At 39.3% G+C, this 24,877-nt stretch overlaps 1 protein-coding gene across 2 annotated transcripts in view; it reads right to left on the reverse strand.

Annotated features, from left to right (window-relative positions):
* The window catches only part of GALC (galactosylceramidase), a 59,296-nt gene extending 35,097 nt beyond the window's left edge, over positions 1–24,199 (reverse strand). The window contains exons 1-6 of one of the 2 annotated variants that reach the window (XM_082618665.1): positions 23,964–24,199; positions 6,703–6,771; positions 6,376–6,439; positions 4,691–4,804; positions 2,546–2,685; positions 615–653 (exon numbers count right to left, since the gene is read on the reverse strand). In XM_082618665.1, coding sequence (XP_082474791.1) covers positions 615–653; positions 2,546–2,685; positions 4,691–4,804; positions 6,376–6,439; positions 6,703–6,771; positions 23,964–24,158 — 621 coding nt within the window. In that variant the 5' untranslated portion in view covers positions 24,159–24,199. Of the gene's footprint in view, positions 1–614; positions 654–2,545; positions 2,686–4,690; positions 4,805–6,375; positions 6,440–6,702; positions 6,772–23,743; positions 23,942–23,963 lie in introns of those variants that run through there. The other variant, XM_082618666.1, reaches the window with a different exon arrangement.
* Between the last annotated feature and the right edge of the window lie 678 nt (positions 24,200–24,877).

Raw genomic sequence — 24,877 nt, forward strand, 5'->3', positions numbered from 1 at the left:
ACTTGGCTTCTGCGCTGTCCTCCTGCTGCTCTCATCAGACCTGCACTCACAGCAGTCATAACTTTCCATGAACAACTCTTGTGCTTCAATCTTACACTAGTTCCACTGTCCCACCTCCACACCACCACACTCTCACCACTTCACTGGTAATGCCTAAAGCATGGAGTTAACTTTGAGTTACCTGGCTAATCACAAGTAGAAACATCCAACACACTCCAATATAATAGGCACTCCAAAGAAAACAAGAATGAGATTATATACTATAAATTTTGATATATGACAGTGAAAGAAAAATCTACATTTCTGGAAGTCCTAAAAATCTAAAATGATACAATTGTTTTTATAACGATTATCATAATTCCACAAATAATGAATATTTAAGTAGGAAAACTCAACACAACTCTACAGACAATGGCAATTTGGGGCGTAGAGGGAATTACATATGCCTTAATCAGGAATATAAATATTATTAACATTTTGCTTGAATTTTATGTTATAACTAGCAAAATAAATAACTGTGCTATAAAAAATACGGTGTTCCTACTACTAATTTCCATGGAACCATAAAGGAATTTTTCACTAATAACTTAAAAAGATTTTAAAGTTGTACAGACCTTGATATAATTGATGTCAAATGCCCTCTCATTCCAAATCTGCAAAACAGAAAGTCAAAATGTCAGAATTGAAAGTTTTTGTGTCAGAAAGCAAATATTATCATTAATATTAACCTTTCTCCATTAATATTATCTCTCATCATCTTTCTTATCATCTGAAAATCCATTTTTCTTACTTAAGGGAATGTCCTGTTATTAAATTTATAGATATTTAAAAGACAACATAATTTTTAATTAAAATATTATTTTTAAAAACCTTAAAATATTTGGTAGGTATTTTTCAAAAAGTCACCTAATTCCAGAGATTTCTAAAAATGGAATATCCATTCAATCATTCAACAAAGATTGACAAGGCAATGTATGCCAAGGACTATAACAGGCACTGGAGACCTAACAGACACGGGATTGTTATAATAATTCTTATAAGATCCCTACACATACACCCAAAAGCCAAGTATTAATAAGGACAATGTACAGGAGTAATTTTTTTAGTGCACACAGAGAATCACAACGATGTGCTACATAACAAAAGCAAACTCTTAATGAAGACAGATAAATGGAACATGCACAAATCTCTCAGGGTTAGAATCATGCAGCAGGAGGTTTTAGAGTTGAAAGAGAACTTGCACGACTTTCAGTTTACAGCTGAGAGATGGGCCTAGCCTCCAGGTACTCTTTTCAGCCTCCAGTGATACTGGAAAGTGTTCTTATCAAAGAAGCTTCCTCACCATAGCTTGTGATTATCAAGAGTCTAAAAGAGATGTGAATAACCCATTATTTACCAGAAACATTTTCTAAGTGTGACTTTACCATAATAGAATGCTGTTCGACCCAAACCTACATTTAGTTTCACTGGTTAAACATACCCTGACATTTAAGAAAGCTCTCAAACAATTTTGTTGTAATCTGGGGAAGGATAACAAAAACAAGTATATTCTTGCTTCTGGCTTCCTAGAGCCCTTGGCTCATCCTCATGTCCTATATCATGTCCTGTGATACTGCAATTTATCTGTTCCAGTGTCTGCCTCTCTCACTGAACTCCTCAAGAGCTTATTAGCCTTGGTATCCCTAAAACATAATAGTCACAATGCCTGCAACACAGTAGAAGCTCAATAACTGCTTGCTAATTGCATGAAAACTTTAAAAATCAGTTTTGACAGACAGCATATTAACAAGCAAAAGTGTATAGAGACCCACTATGAGTGTGTGTGAGGCTCTATGGGGTACAGTGCAGTGTGACATATTCCTCCAGCCTGCCAACAGACCAGCTAGAAACACAAGATATCATGTCTTACATTTTTAAATCATTAAAAGGTGTTAAATAACAATTTAGGAAAAGGGTAGGCAGATTTCTGCCAGCTTGCCAAATCTGGCCCACCATTTGTACTTTTTACAGCCTGAAAGCTAAAAATGGATTTTAACAGTTTTAAGTGGTTACATTTTAAATGATTATATAATTACCTAGATAATATCCTTAATATTGCCTTTTGATCCACAAAGCCTAAAATATTTACTCTCTGGCCCTTTAAGAAGAAGTCAGCCACCTTCTGGTTTAGGACCACGGAAGACTCATGGAGTAAAATGAGATTAATCATTCATTAAACTATATAGTAAACACAATATTGTTGTAAGAACTAGAGAAACTAGGGAAAGCTTGGAAGAAGGAGAATTTGAGCTGGAGTAGTACCAATAACAAAAACAAAGAAATAGTTCCAGGAGGCATATACTAAGTACAGTTTTCTAAAGTGGGAAGAATTTGGATGGGCAGAGAGAAAGAATAAATGGTGACATGTAGTTAATTTGTTAATAGACACCAATAGAACAAATTAGTCTCATGACACAAAGTAGTCAACAAAGTGCCACAAATTACTTTAAAAAATTATAAATAAATGTCCAAAGGTTAATCATGTTCTAAAAAATATATTACTAACTCCGATATAATCAATGTCCAGATCATGATAATGCTTGGCACCCACAATCCAAGTCACGACATAGTAGGCAGTCAGCTGAAGATTTACATAAGGCCAGTTGAAACCTTTCCCCAGCCATCCAGGGAATGACCATGGCAGCCCTGCAGAGAGGAAGAGGCAAAGTTGGAGTAGGTGTAAGAGTGCTGGCACTATTAAAAACAAAGCAAAATAAATCAAAGAGAACGAACACAGGCTAAGCAAAAAGCCAATAAAGATCTGACTAAAGGAAAGATTACACACCATGCACAAATTCTCAAAATCCCTTCCAGTTTATGAACACAGTAATTCCTTATTGACCCCAAGAGTCAGGTTCCATAATTCCAAATGCTCTTTCAAGAAAAAGAAATAAAAACAAACAAAAACAAACACCTCTCTCAATGGTACTTACCAATATAAAGAAATGTAACCTACAATTTAATTTAACTTCCCCACCTCCTGCTAAAAAGATATGCAATGTTCAATTTTTGTTCCCTAAGGTCAAAATCAAAGAGTTTTGAAAGGCTTATGCTTAACTATTTCTGTGAGGTAAGTACTATACAAATTCCTTATTCACTAGTACATCTTCTTACAACCTGAAGCTATTTACAGACTAATTAGTCAGGTAATCAAATTTAACAAAACTAGTTTGTCCTATGTCAATACAAATGCCATTGACTCAATAGGGAAATATACCTTTGTTACACGATATAGAACAAATAATCCACATTCTTCCAATACCCCAGTTATTATTAATCAAAAAAAATGAGTAGAGAAGCACTAATTAAGATTATAAATCCTAATTCTCTTACTAATATATTAATATTAAAATAAGGTCAACATTAAGTTCCTTAACTGTTAATATATATTACCAATCTAGTTCACCACTGAAAAAAATTAAAATCAAAGTGACAAAATGCTTATATTTCTAAACTCTAGAAGAATGCCTAAGTGTATCCACATAATAAATGTGACATTAAAATAATGGAATGTTTTAAAACAATGACATGCCAAATACATTCTGAAGGCCCACCATGTGAAGTCTTTGTTAGGACATGGTTCAGCATGCCAGATTTTCTGCATTTAAATGAGAACTGACCTTGAAAACACCACAATGGGCAAGTATGTGCTGAAGTCAATGATGCTTTTTACTGCTCAAAACATTTCTGGAATCTCTTACAAAAGTCCATTTAGAAGGAACACACTGACCTCCTCATTTTTTTTAACTTAGAAAAACTTATGCTTGTCCTTTAACTGGATGGTTGAAAATGATTTTTAAAATAACTTGAAATTAAGTCCTATAAAATGGATCTCATTAACTCATGTAATTTAGCCTGAATGTATAAGCCTGTTTAAAAAAATCAAATTCATTGCAAATGATAAAAGTATGTCACCACAGTGTATGTTTGAAATCTTTTATAGGTCTGTGCATTGCTACAGGAGAACAGTGCAAGGAGTACAGTCCCATTTAAGAAACCGTCCTGCCACTAGAATCTAAGCTCCACGAGGACAGGAATTGGGGGCTGGATTGTTCTAGGCATCCCCAATGCCTAGAACAGTCACCACCACATCCTTGAGGTTCAAAACAAACACACATACAAACCAAAAAACACTTTTGTATGTACCTCACCTAGAAATGGGGTCTACTACTGCATGTAGCACACAATTTTTGCAAATAGTTGGGATATGCTGCTGTATACAGTATACAATTTCATAAATAGTATTGCCCTTTTACAAATTTTGATGAGAAATTTTGTTGAGGAAATTAGTATAGCACCCCCAAAAAAAGAAAACAAAAAATCAAAAACAACAGAATAAGGTTCTAAACCTGATTTTGACATTTACTAAATTTCTGACCTTACGTCAGTGGTATAAGCTCTCTAAGCCTCCACTGCTTCTGTAAAATGAGAAGAGTAATGTCTTACTCCAGAGGTATGATAAATATCAGACACAATATATATGAGCAAAGAAAGAATCATGCCTGGCACGTGCTTTGCTGCTGGTAGCATACTGGTAGTATTAACAACATTATTAATACTACAGTATTAATAGATACTCCAAATACATGATTCAGAATTTAAAAATTAAAGGAAAACAGACTACAAAAGTACATCAAACTTCACTTCTTACCCATGAGTGTGATATGAGGGTTCCGCTTCTTAGCTTCCTTCATTAACCACCACTCATATCCTCGGAAATAATTCTCATCTAATGCATAGTGCATGTGGGAGGGCTCGGTGCCATCTGAATGGGAGAGAGCAAAACAGAAAGGAAACTATCTGTTAATGGTACTTTGTAGGCCACTCTCCCCTACACACATACACACATTTCAGAGAAGTAGTATTCCAGAACCAATCCTGACGTAGGGCACATAAGAATAATCTTATCTAACTTAAGGATGGATGATCAAAGCATATTATTTCATATTTTCATTACCATAAGCATCATAAAAGTCTTAAATTATAAAACCACAACTTTCTATTGTAGGCAGTGTTAAGAGAAGTGTTATCAACTCATATAATTGAAAATTCCTAGGACTATATTCTGCTGGGATTTGGTCTCTCTGGGGTTTTCAAATCCCTATGTCCAACTTTAAGTTCAGATAACCTCAGCTTCCAGTTTCTCAATCCTAGATGTGAATCCTGGGCTCCAAAGTCCCAATTTCCATACCCCATGCCTTGAGCCTGTAACATGCCTTGTTAAATCAAGACAACAGAATTTTGAGAAAAAAGGAACGAGTACACTTTCCCACTGTAAGAAAATTCTATACTAACCTCTACACGGTGTCAAGGTGGGTAAGTGACATCAGTCCTCACGTGTTACCACATTTCACAAACATCTGCCCTTGTTAAGAAGGGCCTCATAAGGAGAGGGGCCCTAGCCCTTTTCTCCTTAAAGATGAACATCAGAATTCACAAGAACTACCTGCTTCTGTACCTCTACCTCTAATTTAGCTTCAGCAAATGAAGGTGGCCAGTCATTATCAATTCTGCAAAATAGGGTTTGACAATAAAATGCATGTCTTCTTATAATAAGTTAGGGATAGTTTTGTTATGGGATTTTCTTTTGTTTTTCATTTGCATTGTTTCTTTCAGCATGAATTAAATACCAATTCCACTACACAGATATATCTATTTAACAAAAGCCACTTCCAAGTCACTAACAGGTACACAGGTATATAGACAATACTCTAAGGTTCACTATAATGGAATCTAACTGATAAAAAATAAGTTATATACAATCATTGAGAGAATTTTCTTCTTCCTGAAAACCAGAGACCTATAAATTTTTTAATTGACTACATGTATGACACAAAGCCAAAATTATGACAATGAAGACTGAAAATTTAGTGGTTAAAAATGATTTTATTTTTAAGACAAAAAGCTATATCTCTGAAATATCTCTGAAATTACTTATATTTTTGCCACATATTTTATTTAAAGCTAATAACATCTTACATATTTTATACACTAAAATCTTTCTTTTTTTAACTTCTCAGTAAAATTCCAAACTCTCCCTATGCTCTGTCTAGTAAATATTAGTTTATAAAAAACTGTGGATTTGTTTACTACTTAGTACTTCAACTAAATAATCAATCTAAAGTCCACAAGCTGCTTTGTATGGAAAAAAATGCATATTTCGATATAATATTTTAAAAATAATTAGAATGAAGAAGGAACAATAAAGAACAATCTAAGCAGTAATCAACATCAAAAATGTTGGCATTCTTTATATTCTGAAACCAGAGTCCATATAAGTTTAAGTATAGGTTTAATTATTGGGGGAAAACAATGCCATTCCACAAATACTCCTACCTGTTGTCTGCCCATCACCACCTATTTCAACTTTTAGAATATGCAAAGAGGCACCGAAGTTCGGCTGGGGAAAGAAGTAACAATATTAACACTGTGATTCATTGTATGAAGGACAAAACATTTTAAGACAATTACTAATCACTGCCTTTGGTTTTGCAGATGAGAAAACCAAAGCAAAACTTCAAATAAACAGCAACTTATTCCAAAAGTAATATGCCTAGTTTTTTAAAAACTAGAATTGTGAAGGTACTAAAAAGACTACTGGTGAAATTCACCACAGTTTCTAAGATATCACAGATACCATTAAATAATTATTTTTTTCATTACCTTAAAGAGATAATCCAGTATTTGAGAACGATAGGGCTCTGGGTAATTTACTAGAAGTCGGGAGGTTGCCTAAAAAATAAAAAGTTTTCAAAAGTATGAATAAAACAAATCCAATAATGAACACCTTTTCAGAGTGCTTACGCATGCCATCTAGCATGCCCATATTTAGCCAGCTCTTGGGCAGTGTTGAGCTGTGGAAAGTTGTTTCCCAGGTTATCTGTTTGCCTGTCTTGGTTTTGCCCATCATTGGGCAAATACGGCTGTTGTCTGTCCCATAGCTAAAACACAGGTTCCAAGCAACAACCAGGTTTCTCTTCTACTGAGATGAGGGTTGGCTGGGAGGTAAGCTTGCTAAGGCTACTGATGAATCTCATTATTACAAATTTATCTTGAGGACCTTGACTCACAGAGTGTTTTTTAGAAGAAATGAAACAGTTTCTCTGTCATAAGGCTGTTTGTCAACTACAATATCTGGGGGCCAGAATGGGAAAGATGAATCTCAGGTAATTTTTCCCCTCAACATCTTGCAAGAAAATATTACAAGCAGCACTGCTTAAAGGAACCTCCACTCTCCTCATTCTTATTAGAGATTTATAGGTGCTACCTCTTGCTATTAAGAATGACCACACAGTGATTCCCCAGGCCAGGCTGTACTAAGGAAGCCTCACACAAGGAAACCTCACACAAGACTTTCCATCAGAATGGAAAGAGAGAGGTGGAAGATGCAGGAAATAACACTTAATCATACCTAAACCATGGCTGATGACTGCTTGAACAAAGAAATCACAAAATCAATAACCCACCAATTTTGTATACTTTGGGGAGCAACAGTAGCAAGGGGAATAAAGAGATAGGTTTTAACATGAAACAACCAACACCTTGCCAGGTGTATGCCAAGGGCAAGACTTGACTTCCATGGGGCTTGATGTTCTATTTTACTCTCATATATGCTACCACTGACATTCTGCTGGTGTCTCAGCCCCTGCCGCTGACACACAGGCCCATGGAGCTACTCTCTAGCCACTTCAAGCTCAACACATCCCCAACCAAACACAGCACTTTTTCCTAAATCTGTTTCCTTCTCATGTATTTGCTATCTTAGTAAAGAACAACACCTGTCTGAGACATAAATTTAGGGTCACCCTTTCATCAAACTTTCCATCTATCTTCAGTCACCAAGACCTCCTTAATATCTCTCAAATCCATCCCCTCATCTTCAACCCCACTACCTTCCTAGGTTCTCCTCAATTATTAGAACAGCCTCAATGGTTTCAGGGTCTCCCATCTGCCTCCCCATATTTTATCCTCCATACTACTTGTCAGATTAATCTTCCCAAAACAAAAACCTAACCATGAAACTACTCTGTTTAAACATGCCAAGACTTCCCTCCCCCAAGAGCTTTCAGGATAGAGGTCAGATTGTCCAGTTTTATACCCAAATCCCTTAATTATTGGGATTCTAACTCTGACACTTCACCTCTTATCACTCTCACACCATCCATCTAGGTCTAACAAACTAATTTTTCTCTTTCTTCTGTCTGGAATGCATTTGACACCCTCATTTGGCCAAATCCAATTCATCCTTCAGCTTTCAGGTCAAACTCCACCTCTTCAAGGAAGAATACCTTCTGCTCCTCCCCACAAGTTTAACATTAAGTCAGGGGTCCCCAACTCCTGGGCCACAGACCGGTACAGTTGGTGGCCTATTAGGAACGGGGCCACCCAGCAGGAGGTGAGTGGAGGGCGAGCGAGCGAAGCTTCATCTATATTTACAGCCGCTCCCCATCGCCCTCATTACCGCCTGAGCTCCACCTCCTATCAGCATTATGGTGAGTTGTATAATTATTTCATTATACATTACAATGTAATAATAGTAAAAATAAAATGCACAATAAATGTAACGTGCTTGAATCATCCCGAAACCATCCCTCCTCCCCCGGTCCATGGGAAAATTGTCTTCCACGAAACTGGTCCCTGGTGCCAAAAGGGTCGGGGACCACTGACGCAGATTGGACTGTGGACTCCCTCGGCACGAGGTCCACATGGCTACCATAACTCTTCTATCCCTGCACCCTCATCACTGCTTTACTTTTCTGTTTCACCTCTAAGTTGCTTGAGGACAAGGACTGTGTCTTATTCAAGTTCATATCCCCATTTATTCTATTATTCAATAACCATTTATTTAATATCTTTTATGTTATCATTTGTTGCACTGCACAGGCAACATAATACAGGCTTTGCATCCATGAAGCTGGTATCCTGATTACATCATTTACAAGCAATGTGACCAAGGGCAATTTATCATAAAGTGGGTTATCTTATTCATTCAGCTGTCCTAAGACTAAAATAAGGCAAATGTAAAGGACTTAGCACAGTAGCCGGCACATAGTAAGCTCTCAAGAATTGACAGGCACTGTATACACAAATTGTTTTTAAAAATAGAGTCACTTTCTCAAAGAGCTTACAGACTAGCAGAGGCTCAAATATTAAAGTGAATGAATGCTATATATGCACACTAACCTATCCTTGACCCAAGGTAAACAATGCTGCCTGCTCTGCATTATGCTAACGATATACATTGTTGTTAGAAGAGTGTGTTTCACTGTTTGGGGGTTATTTTGCTCTCTGTGCTCTTCTATCCCTAACACAGAAAGTGCCAACTTTGAGTAACCACAACACATCATTACTCTACTGTAAGCCTATAGTCACACCCAATGCGAAAGCATTAGTCAATGGCAATAGTCAGTTAGGACCAGTACAGCCAAACGTTGAAAGGTACCATGAAGCAATAATAAATTACCAAATCACTAATCACGCTCCCTGAATAAGGCCTGGAGCTCTTTACAAGCAGCCCAGGAAGCCTTAGCACAGTAGCTGGAACGTAGTAAGCTCTCAACAAATGGCAGGCATTGTATACCCAAACTGGAACACGTTTTTCATTTAAAATCCTTGGAATAACTTCCTCCCCACTAATTTATGAAACAGAATGATATTAACCAAAATTAGTCATGTGACAGATGCCATCCTGTGCTTTGACATCTATCCTCACAATGTTCCTACCAGGTAGGTATCACTGTGTCCCCAGAAAAAAACCTGAGACACAGGGAGGTTAAATAACCTGCCCAAGGCTGTACAGTGAGTGCCAGGGCCCAGAACAGATCCCTAGCAATCTGCTCTTAAGTCCACGTACACCATACTGCCTTCCCTATCAAATATGAAGATTCCAAACACTTACTGCCACAAACTGTGTTAGGTATCAGGGACTTCAGAAAGAAGTTTAAAGTGGTGTACAGGGCTTCCCTGGTGGTGCAGTGGTTAAGAGTCCACCTGCCGATGCAGGGGACTCGGGTTCGTGCCCCGGTCCGGGAAGATCCCACATGCCGCGGAGCGGCTGGGCCCATGAGCCATGGCCACTAAACCTGCGCGTCCGGAGCCTGTGCTCTGCAACGGGAGAGGCCACAACAGTGAGAAGCCCACGTACCGCAAAACAAACAAACAAACAAAAATAAAGTGGTGTACAAATATAGTGTTGCAACCATTTTCACCCAATCGGTATTTACTGAACTTCTAAGATGAGTGATGCATTACACATAAGGACACTATTAAAATAGATAACAGTCTCCTATTCTGAGTTACGAAACAATTCTTCTCATTTTAATAATTTTAAACTGAGTTAATAAACATAAAATAACAAAACATTTCCATTTTCAGCAAGTTAAACAATGGACTTAATATCAAAGTAAAGATATTAGGACATTATGAGTCTCATTTTATGAAATACTGGCTATTCCAGGTTTAAATCACAAAAATAGAAAAGAGAATGAATGGTAGTAGTAAAGAATAAATACATTAGCCCATTAGTCTACTGTTTACCTTGAAATATGCACCAGCACCTATGAGTGAGGTTGCAACATTAGGAAATAAAAGTGTAAAAATCAGCTGGGTTAGGGAAAAGATTTTTTTTTCCCACAGTAGAAGGTCAGATCTGTGATCAGACTACAGACCAAGTTATCCACTGGCTTTTCCTTCTTGTAATGCAAATGCATAACTTAAGCTCTGATCACCGAGGCATCCACTTTTCAAAAATAATTATGTTTTAAGGTATGTCTACTTAAAAATAGTCACCCAAATCTCGTTGGTAACTTGAAACCTTAGAGTTTTGCTAAGTTAAATGATGGAAATTCATTAATATATAGATAATTTCCAAATAATATAAAATGCTAAAACATTAATTACTGAACATAGGTTTATCTACTTTTGGTTTCTTATCACAGAGAAACAAAAGATATTTAGATCTGTTAGTAAACATGTCTTGTGCTACAATGAAAAACTGTACCAAAAAAGAAGCATATGCTTCTAGAAATTATAAAATATATTCATAAATTTGCCAACCTACAGAATACTGGTATAACAGTTCACAATTGTTTACTTCTTAGTTTTCAATAGAAATTAAGGTTTATAAGAGTCAAGCATTCTAACTAATATATGTAATTAAAATACTAGAAATAATAAGGGAAACAATTCTATCAAGGAAAGTAGGATGTATTTTGGCTAAGAAAAGGTATGAGGTAGGGAGATGTATTTTTGTTAGGGAAATGAAAGTAATTTTGTCCTAAAGTAGACAAAATGAATGGATATAGAAGCTGGGGAAAGAGAGAGAGAGAAGAGAGGGAATTTTACCTGTGTAGTCAAGCTAGCTAAAACTGAAATCAATTTATTATAAGGATTTTTTTAAAAAAACTTTAATAGCGTACTTATGTAAAACTAAAATTTAATTATCTTTCATCTGCTAAGAAGACAAATTTTTATTAGACTATTGGTCTGCTCTTGATAAGCCTGTGAAAGGTTTTTCTTTACTTTTTAAGTAAACTGCCTAGGAAATAAAGATCCTGTGTTTTATCAAAATAATATTCTATGGGCTTCCCTGGTGGCGCAGTAGTTGAGAGTCTGCCTGCCGATGCAGGGGACATGGGTTCGTGCCCTGGTACGGGAAGATCCCACATGACGCGGAGCGGCTGGGCCCGTGAGCCATGGACGCTGAGCCTGCGCGTCCGGAGCCTGTGCTCCGCAGCAGGAGAGGCCACAGCAGTGAGAGGCCCACGTACTGCAAAAATAAATAAATAAATAATAATAATAATATTCTATGCTTCACATTATCTTTAATGAATGTTTAATTACTTTAAAAAAAGTGAGTCTTCTCTATTAAAAGAGCTAAGGTTGTGTGTTTGGGGCGGGGGGGGTTAAACTGGGATTAAAATAAGTAACTTTATGTATTTGCCTGTGAAGTTCTTGTCATTTTGGTTAAATGGATAACTAAGTATTACTTCACAGTAACCAACAATCCTATTTAATCAAGTGTTTTAACACCTTTTGATATTTTGACAAACTTTCCAAAATCAAATTCTAAATGAAGTCTTTTTGACCTCAAAATAACTTTGAGATTTTCCAGATGGGCCCTGGAACATCTCAAAAGATGTGATCTTTCTCCTTATAAAAAGACAGACATTAAACTAATTAGGCTTATTTGGTATGTTAAATTGCATGGGAAGTACTGTCAAAGACATAATGCTAAACCTTCTTTAGGTTATATTTGTACTGATATATGTTACTAATATATGTGTTCCAGAAATTACATGAAATTCCTAGATACCTGCTATATCCTGATATAATGTTATCACTTATAATTCTAGTTATTAACTTAAATGTTGTATGTCACAGAAATAACCTAATTTCCTTGTCATTTGCATTATAATAAACTTTATCAGATCTTTAACATGGTCGTGTTTAAGTCTTTTTTTCATTTACAGACAGTTATTGTTTTACTCTGATGCTTTTGCAAAAGTGTTCTTCGAAAAGTGCTTCATCTTCAAGAAGACTTGTGGAAAGGACTAACTTAAAGTACAGGATTCTGGTAATTTTCAGATCATATTGCTCAACTGGGTAAGAATTTACAGAACTCTAAGGTAAAAAAAGATTCAGGGCTTCCCTGGTGGCGCAGTGGTTGAGAGTCCGCCTGCCGATGCTGGGGACACGGGTTCGTGCCCCAGTCCGGGAAGATCCCACATGCCACAGAGCGGCTGAGCCCGTGAGCCATGGCTGCTGAGCCTGCGCTCCGCAACGGGAGAGGCCACAACAGTGAGAGGCCCGCATATCACAAAAATAAAAAAAAAAAAAAATAAAAAAGATTCATAAAACTACTAACTAAAGATCAAGATCAATCAGAATTAATTACAAGGAACTGAATGAACTGATGAGGATAATTATAATTTTATGACTTTTTATCTGAAACACTGTTAGTTCTTGAATGGTTTTTTTTCCCCCCAGACTTAAGGAAACCCTTTTTCCTAAGCTGTCTATGACTTACAGCAATTTGGTAAAGTGTACCCTTATAAACAAAGATAAAACAAATTTCTCCCTACCTGATCCCTTCAGAATTTAGAAACTCTTAGTGAGTATTCTCATTTTCATAGCAATATATTTATTTGCATAAGTTCCTAAGAATCTGTCCTCCTTGTAACAGGACACAATTGGAAACACTGATTATATTACCAAGGTTTTAACTGGAATGTCATATCTGAGAGAGATGAACATAGACTCAGATATGACCAGACAGATTTAAGGAACTAAGCTTGACTAAGCTTGACTTATGGAGCCAATAAAGGTCCTTGGAAAAATCAGCCTGGCAACTTGCTTACAGAAGCCTTACCAGGTGAGTAAGGAAGGTCGCTTCCTGGCAGATGTAGGAACCTCAGGATATTCGGCGGACCTCGAGAAGAAAGGAATTCACCCAAATCTATCAGTACTGCAGGGAAAGTCTGATGGTAAGCTCATAGATTGGCTTCCTACCTTGAGAGAGACTTCTAAGAGTCCAATCTGTGACTCCTTGTGTGGAGGTCCAGCAAAGTATACTTGAAAGAGCCTATATGGCCTATCACTATTCTTGTTGCACTTAATAAATAATAAATAAATTAATTATTAAATAATCAGGCCAGACTTATTTTGCAAGTAAATTAGCCTTATTTGGGTTACTTCTGATAAAAGGTGGGGGGAAGGGGAAACTAAAGGACACCCTGTGGATATCAGATTTTAGTCCTGTTAATTGCCTTTGAGGTTTGTTTTCTACCTGTAAACTGGACTGAATACTGAATTTTTCTCACTTCCTCTAATATCTGGCTACAACTCTCCAGATATTGTTTCCAACTTTTTCCCTCCTTTCTGACTTGGAATTATGGAGAACTAAAATTGCCATTTTCTTGAAGCCATGCAAGCTAAAGTGGGACAACTAGATATAAACTCCACAGAAATCACTACAACAGTTCATGTATGAACAATCTTTGTGCCTCTTGCTGTATGGACCACTCAGAAAGAACCTCCCCACCACCAGAGATATTCAGACTACAAACCAGGAAAATCTATGATTGCCACCATCTGTCCCCACCCCGTCTGAATATGCTTCAAGTCCTGTATCTAGAAATCTCAACTGGCTACCCTCAGGACTCAGACTAGGTTTATAATCTGCTCCAACCACTAACCATTGTTTTGCTTTTGTTTCCATAGAAATGCCTCTTATGAAATAACCTGAATCAAATATTTGCACCATAGAGGCCTAACTTTCTAAACGTACCTGCATTGCTGCCTCCTCAAATGAGACACAATCCTTTAATTGAACTGACCTATTCTAAGAGAGTGGTTGGGTGCGATATGGAGCAATCCACCAACTCAGCACAGATTCAAACTTACTTACACCAGATGTCCCAAGATGTTAATCATAACGTTATCTAATCTTTGAACAGATCCCTAGGGCCCCAACATCACTGACCTCGTTTCAAGGTGTGACCCTTTAAGCTTGGGTCAACGGCTACCAGCTGGATTTCAGGACTATTGCTTGTTCAATATAATTATTATAGGAGTGCTACTAAAATCCTTTCTAGGTTACAACATGCCCTATCCCTGACTTTTAGTAAATCAGCTACTCAGGCAGTTAATGTCCTCACCACTGACTCTGATGCCTAAGCACCAAGGGTGGATTGTAGTATAATCCCCAACAGTTGGTTTTTCCTTTTTTATAATGGAAGGGCAGGACTTAAGCTTTGATTACAAGGCATCCACTCCAGAGTTATCCACTTCAGAGATAGCTATCTCAAATAAACACATTGCCAGCCACAGAACTAGATAAAGAGCCAGGCTGGGGTTGGTCGGAGGGGGTGGGGGGGATTCTTTGTTTTAGAGATCTTGGTTGATTTCGATAACTGACCATCATTAGGGTCGCTTATTTTTTCTCTTCCTGCACTTTAAATTTCTACTCTTAAGTTTTGAACTCACCAATAAAAAGTGAGCCCACAAAACCCTAGGCCTCACCCTTGACCCTAATGAAAGCAGAACCCCAGGCCCACACCCCCCTCTCTACCTACAACCTCCCTGTGTGGTCCAGGTGTGCCATGTGCTTTCCAGGACTTGTGAGTAATAAACCTTTTATTTTCAAAGTTTTCTGATGGTTATCACTGAGGGCATCTTGCAATCATAGTAAAAAGCACAGAGAGGACCTTCAAGATGGCAGAAGAGTAAGACGTGGAGATCACCTTCCTGCCCACAAATACATCAGAAATACATCTACACGTGGAACAACTCCTATAGAACACCTACTGATGGCTGGCAGAAGACCTAAGACCTCCCAAAAGGCAAGAAACTCCCCACATACCTGGGTAGGGCAAAAGAAAAAACAGAGACAAAAGAATAGAGACGGGACCTGCACCAGTGGGAGGGAGCTGCATGAACACAGCCTGAAGGGAGCTAGTGGGCCACAGCTAGCCAGGAGGGAGACCGGGCAAAGGTCTGGAGCTGCCGAAAATGCAAAAGACTTTTTCTTGCCTCTTTGTTTCCTGGTGCGCGAGGAGAGGGGATCAAGAGCACTACTTAAAGGAGCTCCAGAGACGGGCGCAAGCCGCGGCTATCAGTGCAGACCCCAGAGATGGGCATGAGACACTAAGGCTGCTGCTGCAGCCACCAAGAAGCCCGTATGCGAGCACTGGTCACTATCTACACCTGCCCTCCCAGGAGCCTGTGCAGCCCGCCACTGCCAGGGTCCCATGATCCAGGGACAACTTCCCCGGGAGAACGCACGGCGCGCCTCCAGCTGCTGCAACATCACAGTGGCCTCTGCCGCCACAGGCTCGCCCCGCATCCATACCCCTCCCTCCCCCCGGCCTGAGTGAGCCAGACCCCCGAATCAACTGCTTCTTTAACCCCGTCCTCTCTGAGCGAAGAACAGATGCCCTCCAGTGATCTACATGCAGAGGCGGGGCCAAATCCAAAGCTGAACCCCGGGAGCTGTGAGAACAAAGAAGAGAAAGGGAAATCTCTCCCAGCAGCCTCAGAAGCAGTGGATTAAATCTCCACAATCAACTTGATGTACCCTGCATCTGTGGAATACGTGAATAGGCAACGAATCACCCCAAATTGAGGAGGTGGATTTGGGGAGTAATGATATTTTTTTTTCCCTTTTTCTCTTTTTGTGAGTGTGTATGTGTATGATTCTGTGTGTGATTTTGTCTGTATGGTTTGCTTTTACCATTTGTCCTAGGGTTCTGTCCTTTTTTTTTTCCTTTTCTCTTTTTAATAAACTATTCAGCACTTACTATCATTGGTGGATTTACTTTTGGTTTGGTTGTTCTCTTCTTTCTTTCTTTTTTTTTTAATTACTTAAAAAAAAATTTTAATAATTATTTTTTGTTTTTTATTTTAATAACTTTTTTATTTTATCTTATTTTATTTTATTTTATCTTTTTCTTTCTTTCTTTCTTTCTCCCTTTTATTCTGAGCCATGTGGATGACAGGCTCTTGGTGCTCCAGTCAGGCATCAGGGCTATACTTCTGACAAGGGAGAGCCAAGTTCAAGACATTGGTCCACCAGAGACCTCCCAGCTCCACGTATTATCAAACGGCAAAACTCTCCCAGAGCTCTCCATCTCAACGCCAAGGCCCAGCTCCACTCAATGACCAGCAAGCTACAGGGCTGGACATCCTTTGCCAAACAGCTACCAAGACAGGAACACAACCCCACCCATTAGCACAGAGGCTGCCTAAAATCATAATAGGTCACACACACCCCAAAACACACCACCAGACATGGGTCTGTCCACCAGAAAGACAAGATCCAGCCTCATCCACCAGAAAACAGGCACTAGTTCCCTCCACCAGGAAGCCTACACAACCCACTGAACCAAACTTAGCCACTGGAGGCAGACACCAAAAATAACGGGAACTATGAACCTGCAGCCTGCAAAAAGGAGACCCCAAACACAGTAAGTTAAGCAAAATGAGAAGACAAGGAAACACACAGCAGATGAAGGAGCAAGGTAAAAACCCACCAGACGTAACAAATGAAGAGGAAAGAGGCAGTCTATCTGAAAAAGAATTCAGAATGATAGTAAAGATGATCCAAAATCTTGGAAATAGAATGGAGAAAATACAAGAAATGTTTAACAAGGACCTAGAAGAACTAAAGAGCAAACAAACAATGATGAACAACACAATAAATGAAATTTAAAACTCTCTAGAAGGAATCAATAGCAGAATAACTGAGGCAGAAGAACGGATAAGTGACCTGGGAGATAAAACAGAGGAAATAACTATCACAGAGCAGAATAAAGAAAAAAGAATGAAAAAAAAATTGAGGACAGTATCAGAGACCTCTGGGACAATATTAAACGCACCAACATTCGAATTAGAGAGGCTTCAGAAGAAGAAGAGAAAAAGAAAGGGACTGAGAAAATATTTGAAGAGATTATAGTTGAAAACTCCCCTAATATGGGTAAGGAAATAGTTAATCAACTGCAGGAAGCACAGAGAGTCCCATACAGGATAAATCCAAGGAGAAACACGCCAAGACACATATTAATCAAACTGTCAAAATTAAATACAAAGAAAAAATATTAAAAGCAGCAAGGGAAAAACAACAAATAACACACAAGGGAATCCCATAAGGTTAACAGCTGATCTTTCAGCAGAAACTCTGCAAGCCAGAAGGGAGTGGCAGGACATATTTAAAGTGATGAAAGGGAAAAAACTACAACCACCATTACTCTATCCAGCAAGGATCTCATTCAGATTTGATGGAGAAATTAAAACCTTTACAGACATGCAAAAACTAACAGAATTTAGCACCACCAAACCAGCTTTACAACAAATGCTAAAGGAACTTCTCTAGGCTGGAAACAAGAGAAGGAAAAGACCTACAATAACAAGCCCAAAACAATTAAGAAAATGGTAATAGGAACATACGTATCAATAATTACATAAAATGTAAATGGATTAAACGGTCCAACCAAAAGACATACACTGGCTGAATGGATACAAAAATAAGACCCGTATATATGCTGTCCACAAGAGACCCACTTCAGACCTAGGGACACATACAGATTGAAAGTGAGGGGATGGAAAAATATATTCCATGCAAATGGAAATCAAAAGAAAGCTGGAGTAGCAATTCTCATATCAGACAAAATAGACTTTAAAATAAAGACTATTACAAGAGACAAAGGACACTACATAATGATCAAGGGATCAATGCATGAAGAAGATATAACAACTGTAAATATTTATGCACCCAACATAGGAGCACCTCAATACATAAGGCAAATACTAACAGCCATAAAAGGGGAAATCGACAGTAACACAATCATAGTAGGGGACTTAACACCCCACTTTCACCAAGGGACATATCATCCAAAATGAAAATAAATAAGGGAAGACAAGCTTTAAATGATACATTAAACAACATGGACTTAATTGATATTTATAGGACATTCCACCCAAAAAAATATAATACATTTTCTTCTCAAGTGCTCATGGAACATTCTCCAGGATAGATCATATCTTGGGTCACAAGTCACGCCTTGGTAAATTTAAGAAAATTGAAGTCATGTCAAGTATCTTTTCTGCCCACAATGCTATGAGATTAGATATCAATTACAGGAAAAAATACAAGCACATGGAGTCTAAACAATACACTACTTAATAACCAAGAGATCACTGAAGAAAGCAACAAGGAAATCAAAAACTACCTAGAAACAAATGACAATGAAAACACAACAACCCAAAACCTATGGGATGCAGCAAAAGCAGTTCTAAGAGGGAAGTTTATAGCAATAAAATCCTACCTTAAGAAACAAGAAACATCTCAAATAAACAACCTAACATTACACCTAACGCAATTAAAGAAAGAAGAAAGAAACCCCAAAGTTAGCAGAAGGAAAGAAATCATAAAGATCAGATCAAAAAGAAATGAAAAAGAAATGAAGGAAATGATAGCAAAGGTCAATAAAACTAAAAGCTGGTTCTTTGAGAAGATAAACAAAATTGATAAACCATTAGCCAGACTCATCAAGAAAAAAAGGGAGAAGACTCAAATCAATAGAATTAGAACTGAAAAAGGGGAAGTAACAAGTGACACTGCAGAAATACAAAGGATCATGAGAGATTACTACAAGCAACTATATGCCAATAAAATGGACAACCTGAAAGAAACTGACAAACTCTTAGAAATGCACAACCTTCCGAGACTGAACCAGGAAGAAATAGAAAATATGAACAGACCAATCACAAGCACTGAAATTGAAACTGTGATTAAAAATCTTCCAATAAACAAAAGCCCAGGAGCAGATGGCTTCACAGGCAAATTCTATCAAACATTTAGAGCAGAGCTAACACCCATCCTTCTCAAACTCTTCCAAAATATAGCAGAGGGAGGAACACTCCCAAACTCATTCTACGAGGCCACCATCACCCTGATACCAAAACCAGACACGATGTTACAAAAAAAGAAAACTACAGACCAGTATCACTGATAAACATAGATGCAAAAATCCTCAACAAAATACTAGCAAACAGAAGCCAACAACACATTAAAAGGATCATACACCATGATCAAGTGGGGTTTATCCCATGAATGCAACGATTCTTCAATACATGCAAAATCAATTGATGTGATACACCATATTAATAAATTGAAGGATAAAAACCATATGATCATCTCAATAGATGCACAGAAAGCTTTCAACAAAATTCAACACCAATTTATGATAAAAACCCTCCAGAAAGTAGGCATAAAGGGAACTTACATCAACATAATAAAGGCCATATATAACAAACCCATAGCCAACATCGTCCTCACTGGTGAAAAACTTAAACCATTTCCACTAAGATCAGGAACAAGACAAGGCTGCCGTCTCTCACCACTATTATTCAACATAGTTTTGGAAGTTTTAGCCACAGCAATCAGAAAAGAAAAAGAAATAAAAGGAATCCAAATTGGAAAAGAAGAAGTAAAGCTGTCACTGTTTGCAGATGACATGACAGTATACACAGAGAATCCTAAAGATGCTACCAGAAAACTGCTAGAGCTAATCAATGAATCTGGTAAAGTAGCCGGATACAAAATTAATGCACAGAAATCTCTTGCATTCCTATACACTAATGATGAAAAATCTGAAAGTGAAATTAAGAAAACACTCCCATTTACCACTGCAACAAAAAGAATAAAATACCTAAGAATAAACCTACCTAAGGAGACAAAAGACCTGTATGCAGAAAATTATAAGACACTGATGAAAGAAATTAAAGATGATACAAATAGATGGAGAGATGTACCATGTTCTTGGATTGGAAGAATCAACACTGTGAAAATTACTATACTACCCAAAACAATCTACAGATTCAATGCAATCCCTATCAAACTACCACTGGCATTTTTCACAGAAGTATAACAAAAAATTTCACAATTTGTATGGAAACACAAAAGACCCCGAATAGCCAAAGCAATCTTGAGAAAGAAAAATGGAGCTGGAGGAATCAGGCTCCTGGACTACAGACTATACTACAAAGCTACAGTAATCAAGACAGTATGGTATTGGCACAAAAACAGAAATATAGATCAATAGAACAGGCTAGAAAACCCAGAGATAAACCCACGCACATATGGTCACCTCATCTTTGATAAAGGAGGCAAGAATATACAATGGAGAAAAGACAGCCTCTTCAATAAGTGGTGCTGGAAAAACTGGACAGCTACATGTAAAAGAATGAAATTAGATCACTCCCTAACACCATACACAAAAATAAACTCAAAATGGATTAAAGACTTGTAAGGCCAGATACAATAAAAGTCTTAGAGGAAAAAATAGGCAGAACATTCTATGACATAAATCACAGCAAGATCCTTTTTGACCCACCTCCTAGAGAAACGGAAATAAAAACAAAAATAAACAAATGGGACCTAATGAAACTTCAAAGCTTTTGCACAGCAAAGGAAACCATAAACAAGATGATAAGACAACCCTCAGAATGGGAGAAAGTATTTGCAAATGAAACAACTGACAAAGGATTCATCTCCGAAATTTACAAGCAGCTCATGCAGCTCAATATCAAAAAAACAAACAACCCAATCCAAAAATGGGCAGAAGACCAAAATAGACATTTCTCCAAAGAAGACATACAGATTGCCAACAAACACATGAAAGAATGCTCAACATCATTAATCATTAGAGAAATGCAAATCAAAACTACAATGCAATATCATCTCACATCAGTCAGAATGGCCATAATCAAAAAATCTACAAACAGTAAATGCTGGAGAGGCTGTGGAGAAAAGGGAACCCTCATACACTGTTGGTGGGAATGTAAATTGATACAGCCACTATGGAGAACAGTATGGAGGGTCCTTAAAAAACTGAAAATAGAACTACCATTTGTCCCAGCAATCCCACTACTGGGCATATACCCTGAAAAAAACATAATTCAAAAAGAGTCATGTACCACAATGTTCATTGCAGCTCTATTTACAATAGCCAGGACATGGAAGCAACCTAAGTGTCCATCAACAGATGAATGGATAAAGAAGATGTGGCACATATATACAATGGAATATTACTCAGCCATAAAAAGGAACAAAATTGAGTTATTTGTAGTGAGGTGGATGGACCTAGAGTCTGTCATACAGAGTGAAGTAAGTCAGAAGAGAAAAAAAATACCACATGCTAACACATATATATAGAATCTTAAAAAAAAAAAAAAAAGGTCATGAAGAACCTAGGTGCAAGATGTGAATAAAGACGCAGACCTACTAGAGAATGGACTTGAGGACATGGGGTGGGGGGAGGGTAAACTGGGACAAAGTGAGAGAGTGGCATGGACATATATATACTATCAAATGTAAAATAGATAGCTAATGGGAAGTAGCCACATAGCACAGGGAGATCAGCTCGGTACTTTGTGACCACCTAGAGGGGTGGGATAGGGAGGGAGGGTGGGAGGGAGACACAAGAGGGAAGAGATATGGGGATATATGTGTATGTATAACTGATTCACTTTGTTATAAAGCAGAAACTAACACACCATTGTAAAGCAGTTATACTCCAATAAAAACGTTAAAAAAAAAAAAGAAGCACAAGGACCAGTCCCTCCACAGCACTGGTTATCAATATGCTGAGACCAGCCCAAAACATCCACCCAGCAAGCAAGCATTCAAGCTGGTTCTGAATTGCATCTAAGGATACAAGCACGAATCTGACTCAACCCCACAAACAACCCACTCAACCAATTCAAGAGTTCTGCCTTACTATTTTCAAATAAAATCAGTTCTAGCTATGATCTGGGGTACAAAAAAGAAAATCTCTCTCACCAAAGATCTGCCACCATAAACCCCATGGACCCAAAAGCTATAAACACAAGGGGATAAAACAAAGACAAGACAATGGTTACAAAGAGCATGAGACAGGACTAAGTAAATTGTTAGGAGCCAAGAACAATCATGCTACTGTGGCAAGCTCCCAGGCTTAGGAGCCACCCATCAGCATGACTAGGGAACTAAGGAAATTACCAGCTGTGCCCACACAAATTTTGCATTAAGCTGGAATGGCCCTCACGTCTCCCTTAACATAAGTATTTTAGAATGCCCAGATAATACGAACTTATCCCAAGTGACACCGCCTAGAAAAGACTAAAAAGACATGCCAATTAAATGCAATTAGTATCCTGGATGGGATCCTGAAAACGAAAAAGAGCATTAGGTAACAACTAAGGAAATATGAAAGGAAGTACAGACTTTCATTAAAGTAATCAATATTGGTTGGGACAAACACTAATTGGTTGGTCCCGTACTAATGTGGTATGCTGATAACAGGAGAAAACTGGCTACAGGGTATATGAGAACTCTGTATTGTCTTGGCAACTTTTCTGTAAATTTGGAACTATCTTTAAATTAAAATTTTATTTAAAAAACAAAAAACCGCTTGCTCCAGAGATCCTTGAATCAGGAAAATAGTTCTCTCAACATTTAGTATGAGAAGCCACTGGCGCATTTGTTATAAAGCAGATTCTCAGGCCCCACCCCAGAACTGTAAAGTCAGAATGGGAGCTGGCGGGGAGGCCAGAGTCTGCATTGAAACAAACGGACCAGGTGATCCTTATGCATCTTAACGGTGGTGAGTCACTATCTTGACTGGTAACCCATAGTTTCCCTCTCCTCACACACATAAATAGCCACCAATGAGGCATTGCCCCTTCCAGAGGGCAACTCACCCCCTTAGGCCTTTGCCATCCGAGGGGAAAACAATTCTCCAACAGTAAACAATCCTAAACTATCAGTTGATACTGGTGTAGCCTGCCATTAGAAAAAGAAAAAAAAAGTCCCAGACAGTTTCTAGCCTCTCACCTTCTTAAAGAGGCCTTGTGATACCTGCTGTGCCTCCTAACAAAAACTTATCCGGTACTTGACCCTTTGAAAGAGCCCAACCGCATCCTGCAGTACTGGTCCAGGACTCCCCGACCCCCCTCCCTAAAAAAAGAAGAGGCACAGCCAAAGCATCCCACTAGGGCATCCTCTGCAGCAGACGGATGCTCCTCGGCTCCCTGGCCGTCTCTGGAGCGACCCTCCCAGAGTGCTCTCTCCAAGGCGAAGAGACCCCCCCCCCCAAACAGGCCCCGCTGCCCAGGGAAAGGGAGGGTTTGAGCCCCAGCCTTGTCACTATCTAGACCTGTCACTTACTCGGTGGACCCCCGGATCTGTTAAATCTAACTGGCTCTACAGGTTCATTTTAAACCAGCAAACGCAGGTTCCAGCCCCGCAGCCGGCGGGTCTGGACAGCCAGGCGAGGGGCGCCCGCCGGGAGCCGGGCCGCGACGGGAGAGCTAGGCCGCGAGGGCTTGTGGGGAGAGACGGAGCGGTCCCCTGACGCCACCCGCACGTCCCACCCCCCGCTGCTCACCCCGCCGCCGCTGACCGCTCCGATGCCGTCGAACTCCCGGCCCAGCCCGTCGGAGTCGTCGAGCACGTACGCGCCGCCGGGTGCCAGCAGCGCGCACAGCAGCAGGGGCACCGCGGCTTGGCCCGCCGAACCCGCGGCAGCCGTCATGGCTTTCACTCGGCGTTGCCGGGAAGCCTGGAGCAGGTGCTCAGCCATTGTATGGATCACACGACTCCGGAAGCGGTTCCGGTTGCCGCCATGATGGGGAAGGGCAGGAGGCCGCTGGCGCCGCCGCCGCCATCTTGAGTGTGGGCCGCAGCTCGCTGACGCAGCCGCCGTAATGTTGGGGGAGGGCGGAGCGCGCCTTTCCTAGTCGGCCCAAGTTCAGAGTCGCGTGTATCCGTTCTCTGCCTCTCCTTCGGCTTCACCCACTGGAGCACTTTATCGAAGGGGAGGTGGATGTCCAAGGCCAAGGGAGCAGGGCAGTGCGTGGCCTACTATGGACCTCCCCGAACGTCTCCGGGCGCTTCTACCACCTGCCAGTACGTGGCAGAACAAGAAAGAGGAGCAGGCTTGAGTCTCTATCCTAGTCCCCCGTTCAGCTGTCACCTTGGTGGAGTCACTTAGCTTTCTGAGCCTGAGTCTCCTCTTACATAAGATGAAGCAAGAAGAGCAGCCGCATGGGGACATATGATTAAATGAAATACGAGTAAGGCAACAGACAGGCAGTAAATCTTAGCTGAATGCGTGACACACTTAGCAAGCCTTAGCTGACATGGTTCTTCATCCTGGTAACAACTTCATCCTGGTAACAACTTCATCGTGGTGGCTTCATAAGGTACTTGCCGCTGGCAGTTGAAATGGTTCCAGGCAGATAACCCTAAATGGGCAGGGAAGTTGTGGATTGTCCTGGGATTCCTGCATTCCTGCCGGAT

Source organism: Mesoplodon mirus, assembly GCF_964341445.2.
Source record: "Mesoplodon mirus genome assembly, chromosome: 4".
NCBI classification, from domain to species: domain Eukaryota; kingdom Metazoa; phylum Chordata; class Mammalia; order Artiodactyla; family Ziphiidae; genus Mesoplodon; species Mesoplodon mirus.